General features: G+C 49.0%; 2 protein-coding genes across 2 annotated transcripts in view; both read left to right on the top strand.

The window, feature by feature from the left end:
• CD177 (CD177 molecule) overlaps window positions 1-1,419 on the top strand; it is a 40,120-nt gene extending 38,701 nt beyond the window's left edge. Inside the window, exon 9 of the mRNA XM_045775233.2 lies at window positions 1,259-1,419. Within this exon, the coding sequence (XP_045631189.2) occupies window positions 1,259-1,404 (146 nt within the window). The 3' untranslated portion in view covers window positions 1,405-1,419. The remainder of the gene's footprint in view (window positions 1-1,258) is intronic.
• A 382-nt stretch (window positions 1,420-1,801) lies between these two features.
• LOC123778318 (cell adhesion molecule CEACAM5-like) overlaps window positions 1,802-17,289 on the top strand; it is a 47,839-nt gene continuing 32,351 nt past the window's right edge. Inside the window, 4 exon segments of the mRNA XM_087870838.1 lie at window positions 1,802-1,984; window positions 2,830-3,189; window positions 5,015-5,293; window positions 5,690-5,944. Coding sequence (XP_087726964.1) covers window positions 1,921-1,984; window positions 2,830-3,189; window positions 5,015-5,293; window positions 5,690-5,944 — 958 coding nt within the window. The 5' untranslated portion in view covers window positions 1,802-1,920.

Here is a 17,289-nt window from a genome sequence, read left to right as displayed (position 1 = left end):
CTGTGATGGGGAGACAGGGCATTGTGGTGCCCAGCCTCCCAGGCCAGTGCCTTTTCCCCAAAGTCTCAAGAGACCCCTACTAGGTCATTCCTTGAAATCTCGAGGACAGAGAGCTCCTGCTGAGGGAGCACATCCTTCTGGGAGGACAATTTTCCTGCACAGGATTAGAAATCTTCTCGGCAGTGCCTGTCCTCTCGCTGGGCTCATTCTGCCCTGGGATGGAGTCAGGTAGTCTAGGACCCACAGGGACCAGGACCCAGGCTGACTAGACCCTCACCTCTGCCCAGGGCTCAGGGACACTCATCCTTTGGAGCCTGGTCAGCATCCCTGGACAGCACCTCAGCATCGCCTCCAGGGGGCGACATAGGGACATGCAGCCAACACACAGGAAATTAAACCCTGAAGCTGGCTTTGGCTAAGGAGGTGGAGGGGAAGCCTGGTTTCCATCCCCTTCTCCAACAGATCCTTCTGGGTCCCTCCCACGTGTCTGTTCTGTCCTGCCCTCCTTCTAGGGCCCTAGGAGAACACTGATATGTCGGGGTCCCTGCACAGCTCCCCATTCCTTGCCTGGCACCACCCGTGGGGGAGGCAGGGTGACCACAGGAAAGTCCCCCAGGCAGAGGACACAGGGTGCCCGGGATGCTCAGGAGCACATGGACAGTCTCTGGGCTACAGTTCAGCCAACAGACATGGAGGGAGGGTCTACCTCAAAACCTTCCTGGGAGCCCCAGCCACCTGACCTCCCACCACCTCCTCTCTTCCCAGGACACCCAGGAAACCCCCTTCCCACCTGAGAACTAGCTCCTGAGACACCTGGTCCTGGGTCTCTGTCCCTGGAAGCAGAGAGCCGGCTGGGGACACCCAGGGATGGACACTAGGTCCCTCACCAGTCACCCAGCCTGCCCCTTTCTCACCCCCCGAGTCATCTCTGAGACCTTGCTGAGGGGAGTCAATCCAACTCCCCAGAGCCTGTGAGAACACTGGGGAGGCCGGTGCCCAAGTGGGCTTCTCTGAAATAATCCCCTGTATTTGGGGACCCTGGGGCATTGTGTGTGGTGCTAACAGACTCAAGGCCAGGACACAGCAGAGGCCAACTGGGAGTAGGGAGAAGGGTCATCCTCTGAGGGAACCGGATCCCCCTCAGTCTGGCTATTCACAGTGTGCTCCCTGGGCCAGAACAGAATCACCTGGGAGCTTGTTTGAGGCTGACTCTGGGGTCCACACTACACCTGCTGAGTCAGAATCTGCATTTTCACAGGATCTGCAGACCCTCCGTGGGCACAGGAGAGGGAGAGGTGGCCCCACCCCCACATCATGGGGTCTCCGCCTGGCTGGGCATCTGCTGAAGCAGCATTTCTAGGTGTCACCTGGGCGTTCACAGTCTTCATAAAGTTCCACAGGTGACTCCAGTGCACAGTGGGGGTGACATCCCTGTGATGAGAGTTCCTGAGGCAGCCCCCAGGCTCCTGCTCTGAAGAGAAAGCCACACGGGAGGAGAGAGGGCTGTGGGGGCACTGACCCTGCACTGTGCCCCCGAGCTGTGGGGGTCACCGGACTCCAACACCACAGGCTTGTGCTTGTCCAAACAAGGGCGTGTGCGCGCTCTTGCATATGGTGGGAAATCACAGCTGAAGAGGGAGAGGCCTCAGCAGTTCCCAGAACCGAAATGTAGACAGAAATGAAAGGGGAAGAAGGGGACAAGGGATTCAGGAGGAACAGGTGGGGAAGGAGGGTAGGAGACCTGGCAGAGACCCCGCCCCCTGGCCCACGTGACCCAGCCCAGAAATCCTGCCCCCAGAGGCCACTCAGCACAGAGGGAGAAAAGACAGGAGAGCTGAGAGGACAGGACAGCAGTGCTCCTGAGCTTTTCTGGAAGAGAAGCTCTTCTCACAGAGGGAGGGAGAGCGGGCAGCAGGCACCATGGAGCCCCCCTCGGCCCCTCCCCGAGGAGGACTCATCCCCTGGCAGGAGCTCCTGCTGGCAGGTGAGAGGGATGATTCCTGGGAGGGGACGGGAGGATGGGAGACAGAGGTGGGCTGTGGTCTCCCGTGGAGGACAGGGCTCTGAGAGGGGACAGGAGAGCAGGGCAGGACTGGGGAGCCGGCTCAGCAACAGGAAAATCTCATGATCTGGAAGTGGTGAGCCAAGGGCTGTTTCCCAAGTTATTCATCACTGAGGACTGAATTTGTGAAACTGATGATACCAACAACCAAGGACCCTAATCGCTGCGCCTTCCCACCAGTCTTAGATCCTGACAGACAAACGCCAGACGCAGAGGATACTGGGGACACATTCATGCAGCCCCGGGTGCCTGCAGCCTGCCCCACCACTGGGGTACAGCACAGATCAGAGGAGTCCCTGCCTTCCCTGAGCTCACATCTATGGGGAGGAAGACAGACATGCAGAGACATCTAGAATGTGAGGTCGGGTACTGACAAGCACCAGGAAGGGAACAGAGCAGTGAAAGGTCAGAAGGTGAAGACAGAGGGTCTTTAGAGGAGGGGGTCAGGGCAGGCCTCTCCCCAGGACCCCCTGAGTGTGAGCAGATATCTGAGGGCAGGGAGGGAGTGAGCGACAGACATATGAGGAACGGTGTTCAAAACAGAGGAAATATAGTTTAGAGGCACTGAAGTAGTGTGGTCATGCCGCTGACCTTGATCAGCAGGAGACACACACACACACACGCACACACACACACGCACACACACCCATGCACACTCACACACAAGCCCCGAATGGGGGATTAACACCGATCTGTCTCCAGGGCCCCATCTTTCCCTCCCAACACATAGTTCCAGGCACTGATCTGTCTCCTCTCTTCCCTCTTAGTCTCACTCTTAACCTTCTGGAACCCGCCCACCACTGCCCAAGTCACTGTGGAATCGGTGCCGCCCAATGCTGCTGAGGGGAAGGACGTTCTTCTGCGAGTCCAGAGCCGGCCTGGGGATCCTCTAGGCTATAACTGGTTCAGGGGGAACACGGTAGCGCCCAGCCGTCAAATTGTATCATATGCAGTAGACACAAAAGTAGCTACCCCAGGGCCTGCACACAGCGGCAGAGAGACAATATACCCCAATGGGTCCCTGCTGTTCCAGAACATTACCCTGAAGGACACAGGATACTACACCCTACTAATCGTGAGGAGAGATGGTCAAGTTGAAGAAGTAACTGGACAAATCCGCATATTCCGTGAGTAATTCCTCTCTCACCTCTGGTGTTGGGTGGGGTGAATTCTACGTCACACACACGGATTCACAGGCCTGGACAGGGCCTCCGTCCCCCTCGGCATTATGTCCCATGTTGAGGTTCGATCATTTAGTGTGGAACACACACAGTGGAGACAAACTTCCCAGGGTCGGAATTCCTTTCTCGGGATCCAGACTCTGGGATCATCTGAGGAAGACCCTGCAGGACGCAGTCAGGACCAGGCCTGAGGGGCCCTGGGATTCTCCCCAGAGCTCAGCCCAGAAAGCTCCTGCCCAGACCACTGCCTTGGGGCTCCGGATCCTAGTGAGCCTGGGGGTCTGTGCCAGGATGGGGTTAGGCTCCCGGGCAGAGCGGACTGGGAACAACCATTTCCCGGCTGCCCGAGCTGTTGTGCAGCCAGTGCTCAGTCCCAAAGGCCACATCTGGGGAGGGCAGAGCCTGGTCCTTCACCTGAGACTCAGCATGGACAGCACGCATGTAAAATGTCCCCAGTCCATTAGCCAAGTGCTGTGGGGGACCTGGAGGACTGCACAGGAAGGTCAGCGCCCCCAGGGAGGAACAGAGCAGAGAAGTGCTCCTGGGGTCTCCTCCTCCACCAAGAATCAGGCCCAGGGGGCCTTTTCTTGTGGAGAGGAGCAGTCACGATGCCATTTGCTTGCCAGCTGCTACAGGACAGATTGAGGTCAGGGATTTGAGTTCCTTTAAAGGTTAATTCACGGGGATGGCAAGTAGAGATCATTTGTCGTTATTCCTACTGCATTAAGGGGAAACTGAAGCACAGGGAGACACAGTCACTGAGTCAGGGTCACACAGACTGATGACAGCAGATCAGAGTTCCCCGGGTTCTGTGTGCAGACACAGCACCCTCCTCTCCTCCATCAGAGGGAGGGATGCAGGTGTGGGCAGTGAGAGCAAATGGAGGCTCACTCCGTGTTTACTAGACAACCATGCGACCTGCATGAGCAATCAGAGGCAGAATGACCTGACCACCCCTCACGTGGCGATCCTCCCCTCCCTAGGCTGCACTTGAGATCGGATTGATTCCTGCTGTGTTACTGTTGGTCCCACTGGGTGTCAGCGAAAGGACTTGCCTTGTCCTCCCGACTCTGCACCTGAAACCAGCCCAGGGTCCACATATAACAAACTCAGTTGCTTTTGTTTAGGAGGGAAGGAGTGAGTGGTGTGGGTATCTCTCTAGCTGTGGGCAGGGAGCCTGTGTGGCCAGAGCTCCCAGGATGCTGCACCCAGGACGCCTCTTTGAAGAGATGATGGGTCATTCGTCCCTCACCACTCCTGCTTCCTGCTCATCCCCTCGCTCTCTGCTTGGTCACTGGACTCAGCCCTGCCATGGATGGGGTCCCTGCCTCATGGTACTCATTATCAAACAGTGGGGCAGAGCTGTTCCCTGCAGGACCTGGGGCCTGAGTACTGAACTGACCTCCAGCCTTGTTCCTGGTGTCCCCGGGTGTCCTTTCTGCTCAGACCTCATCCCCAGGCTGGACTGTCAGGTCAGTGAAGAGCCAGGAGAGGTCCGGGGCCCTCTGTGACTCTGTCCTGTGTCTTCCACGACCCAGTGCTGCTCTGTAACTGACATTGCAGAAGCCTGTGCTATCAGACACACAGAGCAGGGGCTTTACTTTCTCTGAGGCTCAGATGTTCATGCATTTGTCTTGAGGTACAGAGACCTGCCTTATGCTTGAAGGACTCAGTTTGGCTGAGAGCTGAGAGATGCCAATTCTGATTCAAGATCCTTGTGAAGGAATCACAGGTACCATCCAGGGTAATGTTCTCTCTCTTGTCTGCACAGTGGATTTACCCAAACCCAACATCACAAGCAACAACTCTGACCCCGTGGAGAATGAGGATTCTGTAGTATTAACGTGTGAACCTCAGACTCGGAGTACAAGCTTCCTGTGGTCAGTAAACAGGAAGAGCCTCCTGGCCAGTACCAGGCTGGAGCTGTCCCTGGACAACAGGACTCTCACTTTACATCATGTCACAAGAAATGACACAGGACCCTATGAGTGTGAGACCCGGAACCCAGTGAGTGCCGGTCGTAGTGACCCATTCACCCTGAATGTTCTCTGTGAGTAACTTCCCTTCCTACCTGGCCCACGCTGCCAGCCCAAATCCACACTGCCAGAGGCCAGGCCACATCCATCCTTCTTGGTCCAAGTCCATGCCTCTCAGCTGGACCCCCAGGCTGGCCATGGCTTCTCTTCCCCGGCAAACCTGGGCAGACCCAGCCTAAGCTAGGACAGGGAGGGGACAGGCTGCTCCTTGCTGAGAGGGTCACCAGCCTGTGAGGGGACACAGGTGAATGTCTCAGACTCAGGCTCAGTGAACACAGGGGTCTTCTGGTTGGGACTTTTTAAATTGAGGTTGGGACCCAGCTCAGAGGGACACTGTGGCCCCAGTACAGACCAGGAGTTTCCCCTTCCCTCGGATTACATCACCTGTGGCTTTATTCTGTTTGCTCCAGATGGCCCGGACGCCCCCACCATTTCCCCCTCAGACTCCTATTACCGTCCAGGGGCCAGCCTCAGGCTCTCCTGCCACGCAGCCTCTAACCCACCCGCACGATATTCTTGGCTTAGCAGTGGGAGGCCCCAGCCATCCACACAGAAGCTCTTTATCCCCAACCTCACTTCGAATAATAGTGGAGCCTATACCTGCATCGCCTCTAACTCTGGCACTCGCCTCAATAAGACCACAGTCAAGACTATCACTGTCTCTGGTAAGTGGATTCCTGGAGCGTCTGCGCTGATGCTGTGGTGAAGGTCTGTCTGACTTTTAGAAAGGAGCCTAGAAGAAGTTGTTTCCCGTGTGCTTACAAGCAAATCCCAAATCTGTCCCTGAACTCTCCCATTACATGTCTGCAGACACTTCCTCCCCTTGCTCTCTAATTTCTCACGGCAGAGCTTGGATCCAGCCTGGAATGTGGAGAGGGTGTTTCTCAGCTCCAGAAAGCCCCATGCCTAAAAGGGGGCTTTGCAAATGGGGAAGAAGAAGGATCCTCTGGGCCAAGTTGCTTTTTGTTGTTAAATTGCAGAAGTCCTTTAAATAATCCGGATATTAACCTCTTACCGGATATGGCTTGCAAATGTTTCCTTCCAATCCATGGGTTGCCCTCATATTTTCTTCATTAGTGAACTTTAGTTGACACACAATGTGGCATAGTTTCAGGTGTACAACATAGAGATTGGACAACTCTGTATGTTATGCTCCATTCAACACAATGGAGCTCCCATCTGTCCCCATGCAGCCCCATTACAATACCATTGACTATATTTCCTATGCTGTATATTTCATCCCTATAACCTGTTCATTACATAACCAGTGCTACCACTCTCCAGATTGTGTCTTGTGATGCACAGAAGTTTTCCATTTTGATGCAATCCAATACATCTATTTTTTTTTCTTTTATTGTCCTTGTTTTTGGTGTCATATCTACGAAATCATTGGCAAATCCAGTTTCAATAAGTGTTTGCGTTACATTTGTTTTTAGACTTTTACTTTTTGTCTCTTATCTTTAGCTGTTTGACCTATTTAAGTTAATTTTTGTACATGATGTAAAATCAGGTCCAACTTCATTCATTTGCATGGATATTCAGTGTTCCCAACACCATTGGTTGAATAGATATTTTTCTTCGTTGAATGGTTTTGACAACCTTCTAGAAAATCATTGGACCATGTATGCCAGTATTTGTTTCTGGGGTGCCTATTCTATTCCATTGGTCATATGTCTCTCTTTATGCCAGATCTCCATTATTATCAGTTTTTTTTAAAGATTTATTTATTTATTTGACAGAGATAGAGACAGGCCGCGAGAGAGGGAACACAAGCAGGGGGAGTGGGAGAGGAAGAAGCAGGCTTCCAGCAGAGGAGCCTGATGTGGGGCTCAATCCCAGAACACTGGGATCACACCCTGAGCCGAAGGCAGACGCTTAAGGACTGCGCCACCCAGGTGCCCCTCAGTTACTGTAGCTTTGCAGTCAGGTTAGGAGTCCTCCAACTTTGTTCTTTTTCAAAATAAGTTTGGCTATTTTAGGCCCCTGAATTTCTGTGTGAATTTTTGGAAATTCCTATTTCTGTGAAGTATTTCTTTAAGTACTTGATTGGGAGGTACCTGGCTGCTCAGCTGGTTGACCATGCGACTTCTGATCTTGGGGTTGTAGGTTTGAGCTCCACATTGGGTGTAGAGATTACTTAAAAATGAAACCTTAAAAAAGGAACTTGGTAGGAGTTACATTGAATCTGTGGATCTCTTTGGGTAACACTGTCATCTTAACAATATTAAGTCTCATCATCCATGAACATGGGATGTCTTTTCATTTATTTGTGTCCTCTGTTATTTCTTTCAGCAATGTTTTATTGATCTCCATAGACAGTCTATTGACTGATTAATTAAGTTAATTCCTAAGTATTTGATTCTTTTTTCCTAAGTGTTTTATTCTTTTTAATGTTATTGCAAATCGAATTGTTTTCCTAATTTCTTTTTTGGGGTACTTCACTGTTAGTGTTAGGAACACAGTGATTTTTCTATCTTCACTTTGTAGCCTGCAAATTTGTTGAAATTGTTTATTAGTTCAACAGGTTTTTTTGTGGAATCTTTAGGGTTTTGTAAATAAAATTTCATGTCGCCTGTAAACAGATAATTGTACTTATTTTTTTTCCAGTTTGATTGCATTGTGGTTTTTTTCCTCCTAATTATTTTGAACTGGACTTCTGTACTGTGTTGAATACAGGTGGTGAAAGTGACATGTTTATCTTCTACCTGATCTTAGAGGAAAGGCTTTCAGCATTTCATCATGGAGGGTGATGCTAACTGTGGGCATTTCATATAAAGGCTTTATTATGAGGCTGTAATTTCCTTCTATTTATAAGGGTGCTAGTATTCTGTATACAGTAACCACTCTACGGTTGTTCACCATGAGAGTCAATACACAGATATGGAAGTAAGAGTCTTCTTCAGAGTGAGAAATCCTGTAGATTGAAAACTTTTATTCCTAAGGTAATGAAGACAGGGCAGGCAGCTCTCATTCCCTAGTAAATTATAACAGTGTAAATGGCTTCCCTATTTTACATGAAGCTGCCTTGGACACAGATAGAAGAGCTCCGAGTCTTCCTCCTCCAACATACATGGAAAGGTATATAAGGAACAAGGCCTGATCTTTTAACGTGACAAAAGGTCAAGAAAGTCAGGCAGAAGCCAATGGGGAAAAGTTTCTCATGATAATAAGGTTGCGGGGGCGCCTGGGTGGCTCAGTCATTAAGCGTCTGCCTTCGGCTCAGGGCATGATCCCAGGGTCGTGGGATGAAGCCCTGCATCAGGCTCCCTGCTCTGCTGTGAGCCTGCTTCTCCCCCTCCCACTCCCCCTGCTTGTGTTCCCTCTCTTGCTGGCTGTCTCTCTCTGTCAAATAAATAAATAAAATCTTTAAAAAAAAAAAAAGATAATGAGGTTGCAGGGCACATGAGCAAAGATGTTCCTGGTGCTGATACTACAGAGATCTCCAGGCAGAGCAGACACATGACTGAGGGTCAGAGGTGGATGTATAGCCCTCTCCTTACAGATCGTCACCTGAACAAAGAGTCATCCTTCTGCAGACAGCAGTGCCATCTTCTGGGGCACCTTTACAGGGCTCACTGGAGCCCTTGGAGTGGCCGAGATATCAAAGGAAGGAGCGAAGCCCAGGCCCCGGGCCCATTCTCATTCTTTCACCTCCTGTGTTTCCCCACAGAACCAGTATCCAAGCCCTTTCTCCATGCTAGCAACACCACAGTCACAGAAGATAAGGACTCTGTGGTCCTGAACTGCTCCACAAATAATCCTTGGGTCTCCATCCAGTGGTTCTTCAATGGCCAGAGTCTGAAGCTCACAGAGAGGCTGAAGCTGTTGCAGGACAACAGCACCCTCATCATATGCCCTGTCAGGAGGGAGGATGCCGGGAATTATGAGTGTGAGGTCTCCAACCCAGTCAGTTCCAGCAAAAGTGATCCCATCAGGCTGGATGTGAACTGTGAGTGACCCTTGACCTCTCCCCCTTCCTCCCTGTATATTTCATGGCAGGGAAGGTGAGATGGATGCAGGCCTGGACGAGGTGGGAGCCTCCTTCAGAGCCTCTAGCGCAATGTGGGTAAAATTCCCAGATATTAGATGAATCTTATTAGCATCTTGGTTCTGATATGTACCAGCTGTTGGACCTCGGGCAAGATGCACAAACCCTTGAACCTCAGTTTCCTCATCTCTAAAACTGGAAAGAACAGCTGAATCTTAGGGCAGTTATGAGGGTTGTTAATATGATTTCATGAGATGAAATCTTGAGTCAGCATCATACACAATCTTGGGGCTCAATCGAATTTAGCAGCTATGTTCTTTTGTTATTAACGTTTTTGTTACTAGCTCTAATGTCTCAGGGAATTCAGATTAAGTGTTGTCTGATCACGATCCAGCTCTCTGACCTTCTTTGGTTTACTGAGGCTTTAAACACTCAGATGCTCATTTTGCACAGTGGAGATGAACCTGGCCCCCTCATGGGCAGGGAAGCAGCAGATAAGATGTAACGCATTTCCCAGATCCCTGAGACAGAGCCAACCTCGAAAGCAGTCAGCTAATATTATTCTCTTTAATCATTGTTGAGTGGACAGTTAAGGGCATCCCTCCAAGACCACCAATGGTGATGGAACAGAAGACACAGGGGAAGAGGCATCATGTGAGAGGAAAATAAACAGGATGCCACCGCAGGCTCGGGGAGTGGGGAGATAACGTGAAGATTAAAGCAAGGCTAGGGTTTCAGTGTGAGGAACAGAAATGCATTGGTAGAGGGAGTGGGAACACTGTGGTGACAACACACACACCAGTAGACCTCAGTGGCCTTTTCCTTCCTTCTTAACCAGGCCCTTCCCCCACGGCCCTTCCTGGTTTCCCCATATTTGACTTTGGACTCATTCCCCTCCTTTTCTCTTCTTATTTCAGATGGAAGAAGCACCACAGGTCTCCCTGTGGGGTCCATCATTGGCATTGCAGTCGCGGTCCTGGTCGGACAGGCACTATAATTCCGCCCTGGAATGTCTCCTGCTCCACACAGTTTTTTCAGAGTTCCCACAGAATTTTCAAGATAGGTCATCACAAAAACATACAAATTCATCCGTAGAATAGAGAGGGAATATCCCCCCAACTCATTCCAAGGTTAGTATAACCTTTATATTGAAATAGGAATAACAACAAAAGTACTAAAAGAGGAAATATCAGGCCAATCATATTCATGAACAGAGAGGCAAAAATGCTAAACAAGGTATTCTCAAACCAAATCCAACAGTATATAGAATCAGACAGTACACCGTGACTAAGTTCTAATTGTCCCAGCAAAGCAAAGGTGATTCAACGTTAGAAATTTATAAATGGGGGGCACCTGGATGGCTCAGTCAGTTAAGGAGCCGGCTCTTGCTTTCGGCTCAGGTCATGATCTCAGGGTCCTGGGATTGATCCCCATCTTGGGCCCGAGCTCACAGGGGAGTCTGCCTGAGGATTTCTCTCCCTCTCCCACTGCCCCTCCCCTCTCTCAAATAAATAAATAAATCTTTAACAAAAAGAAATGTATAAATGGAAGAGGGCAGCCACTTCTAGGGTGCCAGCAATGTTCTGTTTCCTGATCTAGCTGCTAGATACATGGGTGTGTTCAATTTTTGAAAATTCAGTAAGCAAAACACTTCATTCTGTAACAGTCCCCCTACCGTCTCAATTTTTTTCGTGATATGGACTTTTCGAAAAGACCAGATCAGACATGTTGTCTCGTAGAACACCCACATTCTTCCTTTGTTTCCTATGGTGTCATTTCACTTGCTTCTCTAAACCCTGTATTTCCTACAGATTGGAAAACAAATCTCAAAGCTTAAATCAATTCAGGTTATATTTTTTGTGGCAAGAATGCTTCCTGGGTTGTATATGCATCATTTCAAGAGGAACACCCTAATTGGTTGTCTAGACCTTATGCTAGTGTAACTATTTTGGTGACATAAAAATTGATCAGTGGGCAATTGTTTTAGGTTTTTATTTAAATTCCAGTTCGTTGGGACACCTGGGTGGCTCAGTGGGTTGGCGGTCTGATTACTGGTTTCAGTTGGGTTGTGATCTCGGGGTCATGGGATTGAGCCCCTTGAGGGGCTCCGTGCTTGAGGGGCAACTTGCTGGAGATCCTCTCCCTCTGCCCCACCCCCACTCTCTCTTTCCCTCTCTCTCAAAAAAAATAAATCTTTAAAATTCAAAAAATACAACAAAAGAGGGGCGCCTGAGTGGCTCAGTCAATTAAGGGTTTACTTTGGCTCAGGTCACGATCCCAGGGTCTTGGGATCCAGCCTCCTATCAGGCTCCCTCCTCAGGAGGAAGTCTGCTTCTCCCTCTGCCTCTCCTCTGCTTCTGCTCCCTCCCCCCTTTCTCTCTCAAATAAATAAATAAAATCTTTAAAAAAATAAATAAAATAAAATAAAATAAAATAAAATAAAATAAAATAAATTCCGGTTAGTTGACATACAGTGTATTATTACTTTTAGGAGTACAATATACTGATTCGACACTTCCATACATCACCTGGTGTTCATCACAGACGGTGCTCTCCTTAATCCCCCTCCCCTATTTCACTCATTCCCCCACCTACCTTCCCTCTGGCAACCATCAGTTTGTTCTTGATAGTTAAGTGTCTGTTTCTTGGTTTGCCTTTCTCCCTCTCTCTCTTTTTCTCCTATTCTAATTTGCTGTTTCTTAAATTCCACATGACTGAAATCATATGGTATTTCTCTTTCCCTGACTGACTTATTTCACTTAGCATAATACACTGTAGCTCCACCCACATTGTTGCAAGTGAAAGATCACTCTTTTTAGTGGCTGAGTAGTATTCCATTATAGATATTATATATACATATATATTCCATTATATATATCTAGATAGATCTAGATAGATCTATATCTATAGATCTATATCGATATCTATATATATCTATCACATCATCTTTATCCATTCATCAACTGATAGGCATTTGGGCTGTGTCCATAGCTTGGCTATTGTAAATAATGCTGCTATAAGCGTCAGGTGCGTGTATCCTTTGAATCAGTACTTTTGTATCCTTTGGGTAAATACCTAGGCGAGCACTTGCTGGATCACTGGTAGATCTACTTTTAAATTTTGAGGAACTTTCTGCTGTGTCCCAGAGTGGCTGCACCAGTTTACATTCCCACCAACATGGAGGAGTGCTCCCCTTTCTAATCAGGGGGAAATTTTAGTGCAAAGACAAATTTGTATACAGAAATCACAAGATTAGAAAACTCTCTGCCTGCTGTTCTTCTGGAGAAATACCCAGAAATGGGATTTCAACAGAATGAACGCTGTCTATGGCAGGCCCACAGCTAACATCATACTCAGTGATGAAAGGCTGAAAGCGTCTCTATTAGAATCAGAAACGTGGCAAGGGTGCTCATCCTCACCACTTCTATTCAGCATAGTACTGAGAGTCTTAGCCAGAGCAATTAGGCAAGAAAAAGAAATAAAAGGCATTCGAGCCAGAAAAGAAGCAGAATTCTCTTTGTTTGTAGATGACATGATCTTATATAGAGAAAACTCCAAAGGCTCCATGAAAAAACTGTCAGAACTAATAAACAAATTTAAGGACGCTGCAGGATGCAAAATCAATCTACAGAAATCATGCATTTCTATACACTAACAAAGAAACCTTTGGCAAACTACCTGGAAAGTAAATAAAAGCATCCCATTTCCAATGGCATCAGAAATAATGAAATGCTTTGTTCTGATGGGACACTGAGGGGTGGAAGCAGGCACCTGGGGAGGCAGGGAGTGGTCCAGACTATAGTGGAAGAGGCAGGGGAGCTCTGCTCCATGGGCACCAGGGATGCTGCCTGGGATGCAACCCCCACCCCCGCAGACTATGGGTAAAGGAATAAGCAGAAGAGAAGCAAAGACAGACACCATGGCTTCAGTGTCTACTCACGGGAAGGAAGACCAAGGTCCCCATTTGCCACCACCAAGAACACAAAGCATGGTGTTTTGGAGCCCTGCCCAAAGATGCACTTGCTGGTCTCTTGGCATTTAGCTTTGCAAAGGTGTCATACCTAGGAGAATGCCAGAGGAAACTCCATTCCTTGGACCATCTGCTCTTTTTCGGTCCAGAGAATAGCAGGAACTGCTGCTTATGTGTGAAGAATGCAAAATAAAGGATGCATTAAATGAAAGGGGATTCACAGCCTTCACCTTCCTCAACTCTGCATCTATGGCTTTTGAAGTTTCTTGTGCTTCTGAATTGGTACACACTTAAGATTTCAAGTGTACTTTAATATACTTAGAGTGGGACAGAAATATTGTGATACTCTCACTCTGTTGGGATGCTTTCAGTGGGAGATAATGAAATTGAACAGCAAATGTTTTCCTACTGTTTAAGAACCTGTTGAGAGAGGCGCCTGGGTGCCTAGCCGTTAAGCGTCTGTTTTCGGCTCGGGTCGTGATCCCAGGGTCCTGGGATCGAGCCCCGCATCGGGCTCCCTGCTCGGCAGGAAGCCTGCTTCTCCCTCTCAGACTCCCCTCGCTTGTGTTCTCTCTCTTGCTATCTCTCTCTCTCTCTCAAATAAATAAAATCTTAAAAAAAAAGAACCTATTGAGATGCTCTCCACATGGAAAAGAAATTATGTTGCAACTAACTTGTTTATAGCTAAGTAAAGAAATTCTGTCTTCTCTGAAAAAAAGAAAGAAAACAAAGAAATAATAAAATAATTTGGGCTAAATGTAACCCAGGAGGAGAAAGATCTTCAGACTGAAGAGCACGAGACATTGATGAAAGAAATTGAAGCACAAACAGATAAATGAAAAGATCTCCCCTGTCCATGGGTTGGAAGAATTAATACTGTTAAAATACCCATACTACTCAACATGACCTATGGATGCAAGGTGATCCCCATCAAAATCCCGCCAGCATTTTTCAGAGAAAGACAAAGGGCAATTCTACAATTCGGATGGAACCACAAAATATGTCAAATAGCCAAAGAAATCTTGGGCAAGAAGAACGAAGCTGGAGGCATCACTCTTCCTGATTTCAAATTACATTTCAAAACCGCAGTAATCAGAGGGGTATGGCATTGTGACAGCACCCCACCAGGTTTAAGGGTTCACTTGCTTCAAGCGTGTGCACCCCTTGCTTGCTGACCTAAGTCCCATGACTTCTGTAGTAGAACTAACTTACTTTCCTTTGATTTTGCAGACCACGGGCCTCGAGGAGTGAAGGACCAAGTTTTCCCAGGAAATAAGGCCTGCCTACATTGGAAAACAGCTGCCCCGGGTGCCAGCAAGTCTGTTCAGGGTCATGTCCACATACTACCAGCCCACCTGCTTTACCTGCAGGCAGCCGCACTCCCTTTTCTCATGCCTTTCCCTTTTAACCAGCCTCCACCCTCAAACCCCTGGACGGGGAACATGATCTTTGACACATTGGTCCACTGTCTTCCCAGCATGCTGGCTTCCTGAATAAAGCAACCTTTCCTCACCTACCATCACTTGTCCCTCATGTGTTGACTTTTGAGGTGTAAGCAACAACCTGAGTTTGGAACCAGTCTCAGTCAGGTAACAGTATTGACAGAGAGACAGAACAATGGAACAGAACAGAGAGCCCTCAGTAAATTCCTGCATATATGACCATAGGATCTTTGACAAAGGTGTCAAGAATACACAGTGGGAAAGGATAGTCTCTTCGACAAACGATGTTGGGAAAAGTGGATATCCACATGCAAAAGAATGAAATTACACATTTACTGTACACATGCACACAAATCAACTCAAAATAGAGGTATGACTTAGATATGAGACCCCAAACCATAAAACTCCTCAAAGAACACATAGGGGAAAAGCTTGATGACATTGGTCTTGGCGATGACTTCATGCATGTGATATCAAAGCACAGGCAACAGAAAAGAAAATCAACAAATCCAAAATTTGACTCTATCAAACTAAGAAGCTTCTGCACAGCAAAGGAAACCATCAACACAATGAAAAGGCAACCAGCCTAATGGGAGAGAATCTTTTCAAACCATGGATCAGATAAGGGGTTAATATCCAACATATGTAAGGAACTCCTTCAACCAGATAGTAAAACACAACAAACAAATAACCTGATTTTAATGGGTTGAAGTCTTGAGTGGACATTATTTCTATAGCAAATAGATGTACGAAAAAAGGGAAATTCAAATCTAAACCACCATGAGGTATTACCACACACATGTTGCAAGTGCTATTATTGAAAGAAAAAAAAAGACAAGTGTTGGTGAGGATGTTGGGAAATTGGGACCCTTGCAGCCTGTTGCAGAGAATGCAAACTGGTGCGGCCACTCTGAAAATTGTATGGAGGTTCCTCAAATAATTAGATCCAACTACACTAAGACCCAGCAACCCCACTTCTGGGTATTTCTCCAGAAGAACTGAAATCAAGATCTGAGGAGAGTTTAGCAAACCAGTGTTCATTGCAACATTGCCTGTGAGAACACTGGGGAGACCAGTGCCCAACGGGGCTTCTCTGTTTCCAACAGAAATAACCCCTGGATTTGGGGACCCTAGGACTCTGTGTGTGGTGCCCATAGACTCAAGGCCAGGACACAGCAGAGGCCAACTGGGAGTAGGGAGAAGGGACATCCTCTAAGGGAACCGGGTCCCCCTCAGTCTGGCTATTCACAGTGTCCTCCCCGGGCCGGGATGACCAGCATCACCTGGGAGCTTGTTAGAGGCCGACTCTGGGGTCCACACCACACCTGCTGAGTCAGAATCTGCATTTTCACAGGATCTGCAGACCCTCCGTGGGCACAGGGAGGTAGATGCAGCTCCACCCCCACATCATGGGGTCTCCGCCTGGCTGGGCATCTGCTGAAGCAGCATTTCTATGTGTCACCTGGGCGTTCACAGTCTTGATAAAGTTCCACAGGTGACTCCAGCGCACAGTGGGGGTGACATCCCTGTGACAAGAGTTCCTGAGGCAGCCCCCAGGCTCCTGCTCTGAAGGGAAAGCCACAGGGGGAGGAGAGAGGGCTGTGGGGGCGCTGACCCTGCACTCTGCCCATGAGCTGTGGGGTCACTGGACCCCAACACCACAGCCTTGTGCTTGTCCAAACAAGGGCGTGTGCGCGCTCTCGCATATGGTGGGAAATCACAGCTGAAGAGGGAGAGGCCTCAGCAGTTCCCAGGGAACCACAGTGTAGACAGAAATGAAAGGGGAGGAAGAGGACAAGGGATTCAGGGGAAACAGGTAGGGAAGAGGGGGAGGGGACCTGGCAGAGACCCCGCCCCCTGGCCCACATGACCCCGCCCAGAAATCCTGCCCCCAAGGGCCACTCAGCACACAGGGAGGAAGGACAGCAGAGCTGACAGGACCCAGACAGCAGTGCTCCTGAGCATTTCTGGAGCAGAAGCTCTTCTCACAGAGGGAGGGACAGAGCGGGCAGCAGGCACTATGGAGTCCCCCTCGGCCCCTCCCCGACGAGGACATCTCCCTCGGCAGGAGCTCCTGCTGGCAGGTGAGAGGGATGATCCCTGGGAGTGGGCCAGAGGATGGGAGGAAAGGCAGGGTAGGGTCTCCCTGGGAGAACAGGACTCTGAGAGGGGACAGGAGAGCAGGGCAGGACTGGGGAGCCGGCTCAGCAACAGGAAAATCTCATGATCTGGAAGTGGTGAGCCAAGGGCTGTTTCCCAAGTTACTCACCCCGAGGACTGAATTTGAGAAACTTATGGTAAGAACAACCAGGGACCCTAATCTCTGCCCCTTCCCACCAACCTGAGATCCTGACAGATAAACACCAGATGCAGAGGATACCGGGGACACATTCATGCAGCCCTGGGTGTCTGCAGCCTGCCCCACCACTGGGGTACAGCACAGATCAGACGAGTCCCTGCCCTCCCCAAGCTCACTTCTCTGGGGAGAAAGACAGACACGCCGAGACATCTAGAATGTGATGTCAGGTACTGACAAGCACCAGGAAGGGAACAGAGCAGGGAAAGGTCAGAACGTGAAGACAGAAGGTCTTTAGAGAAGGTGGTCAGGGC

The sequence above is a fragment of the Ursus americanus genome, chromosome 21 (genome assembly GCF_024610735.1).
Source record: "Ursus americanus isolate L20-20 chromosome 21, mUrsAme1.1.p, whole genome shotgun sequence".
Classification (NCBI taxonomy): Eukaryota; Metazoa; Chordata; class Mammalia; order Carnivora; family Ursidae; genus Ursus; species Ursus americanus.
This window is presented reverse-complemented; position numbering and strand designations above follow the sequence as displayed.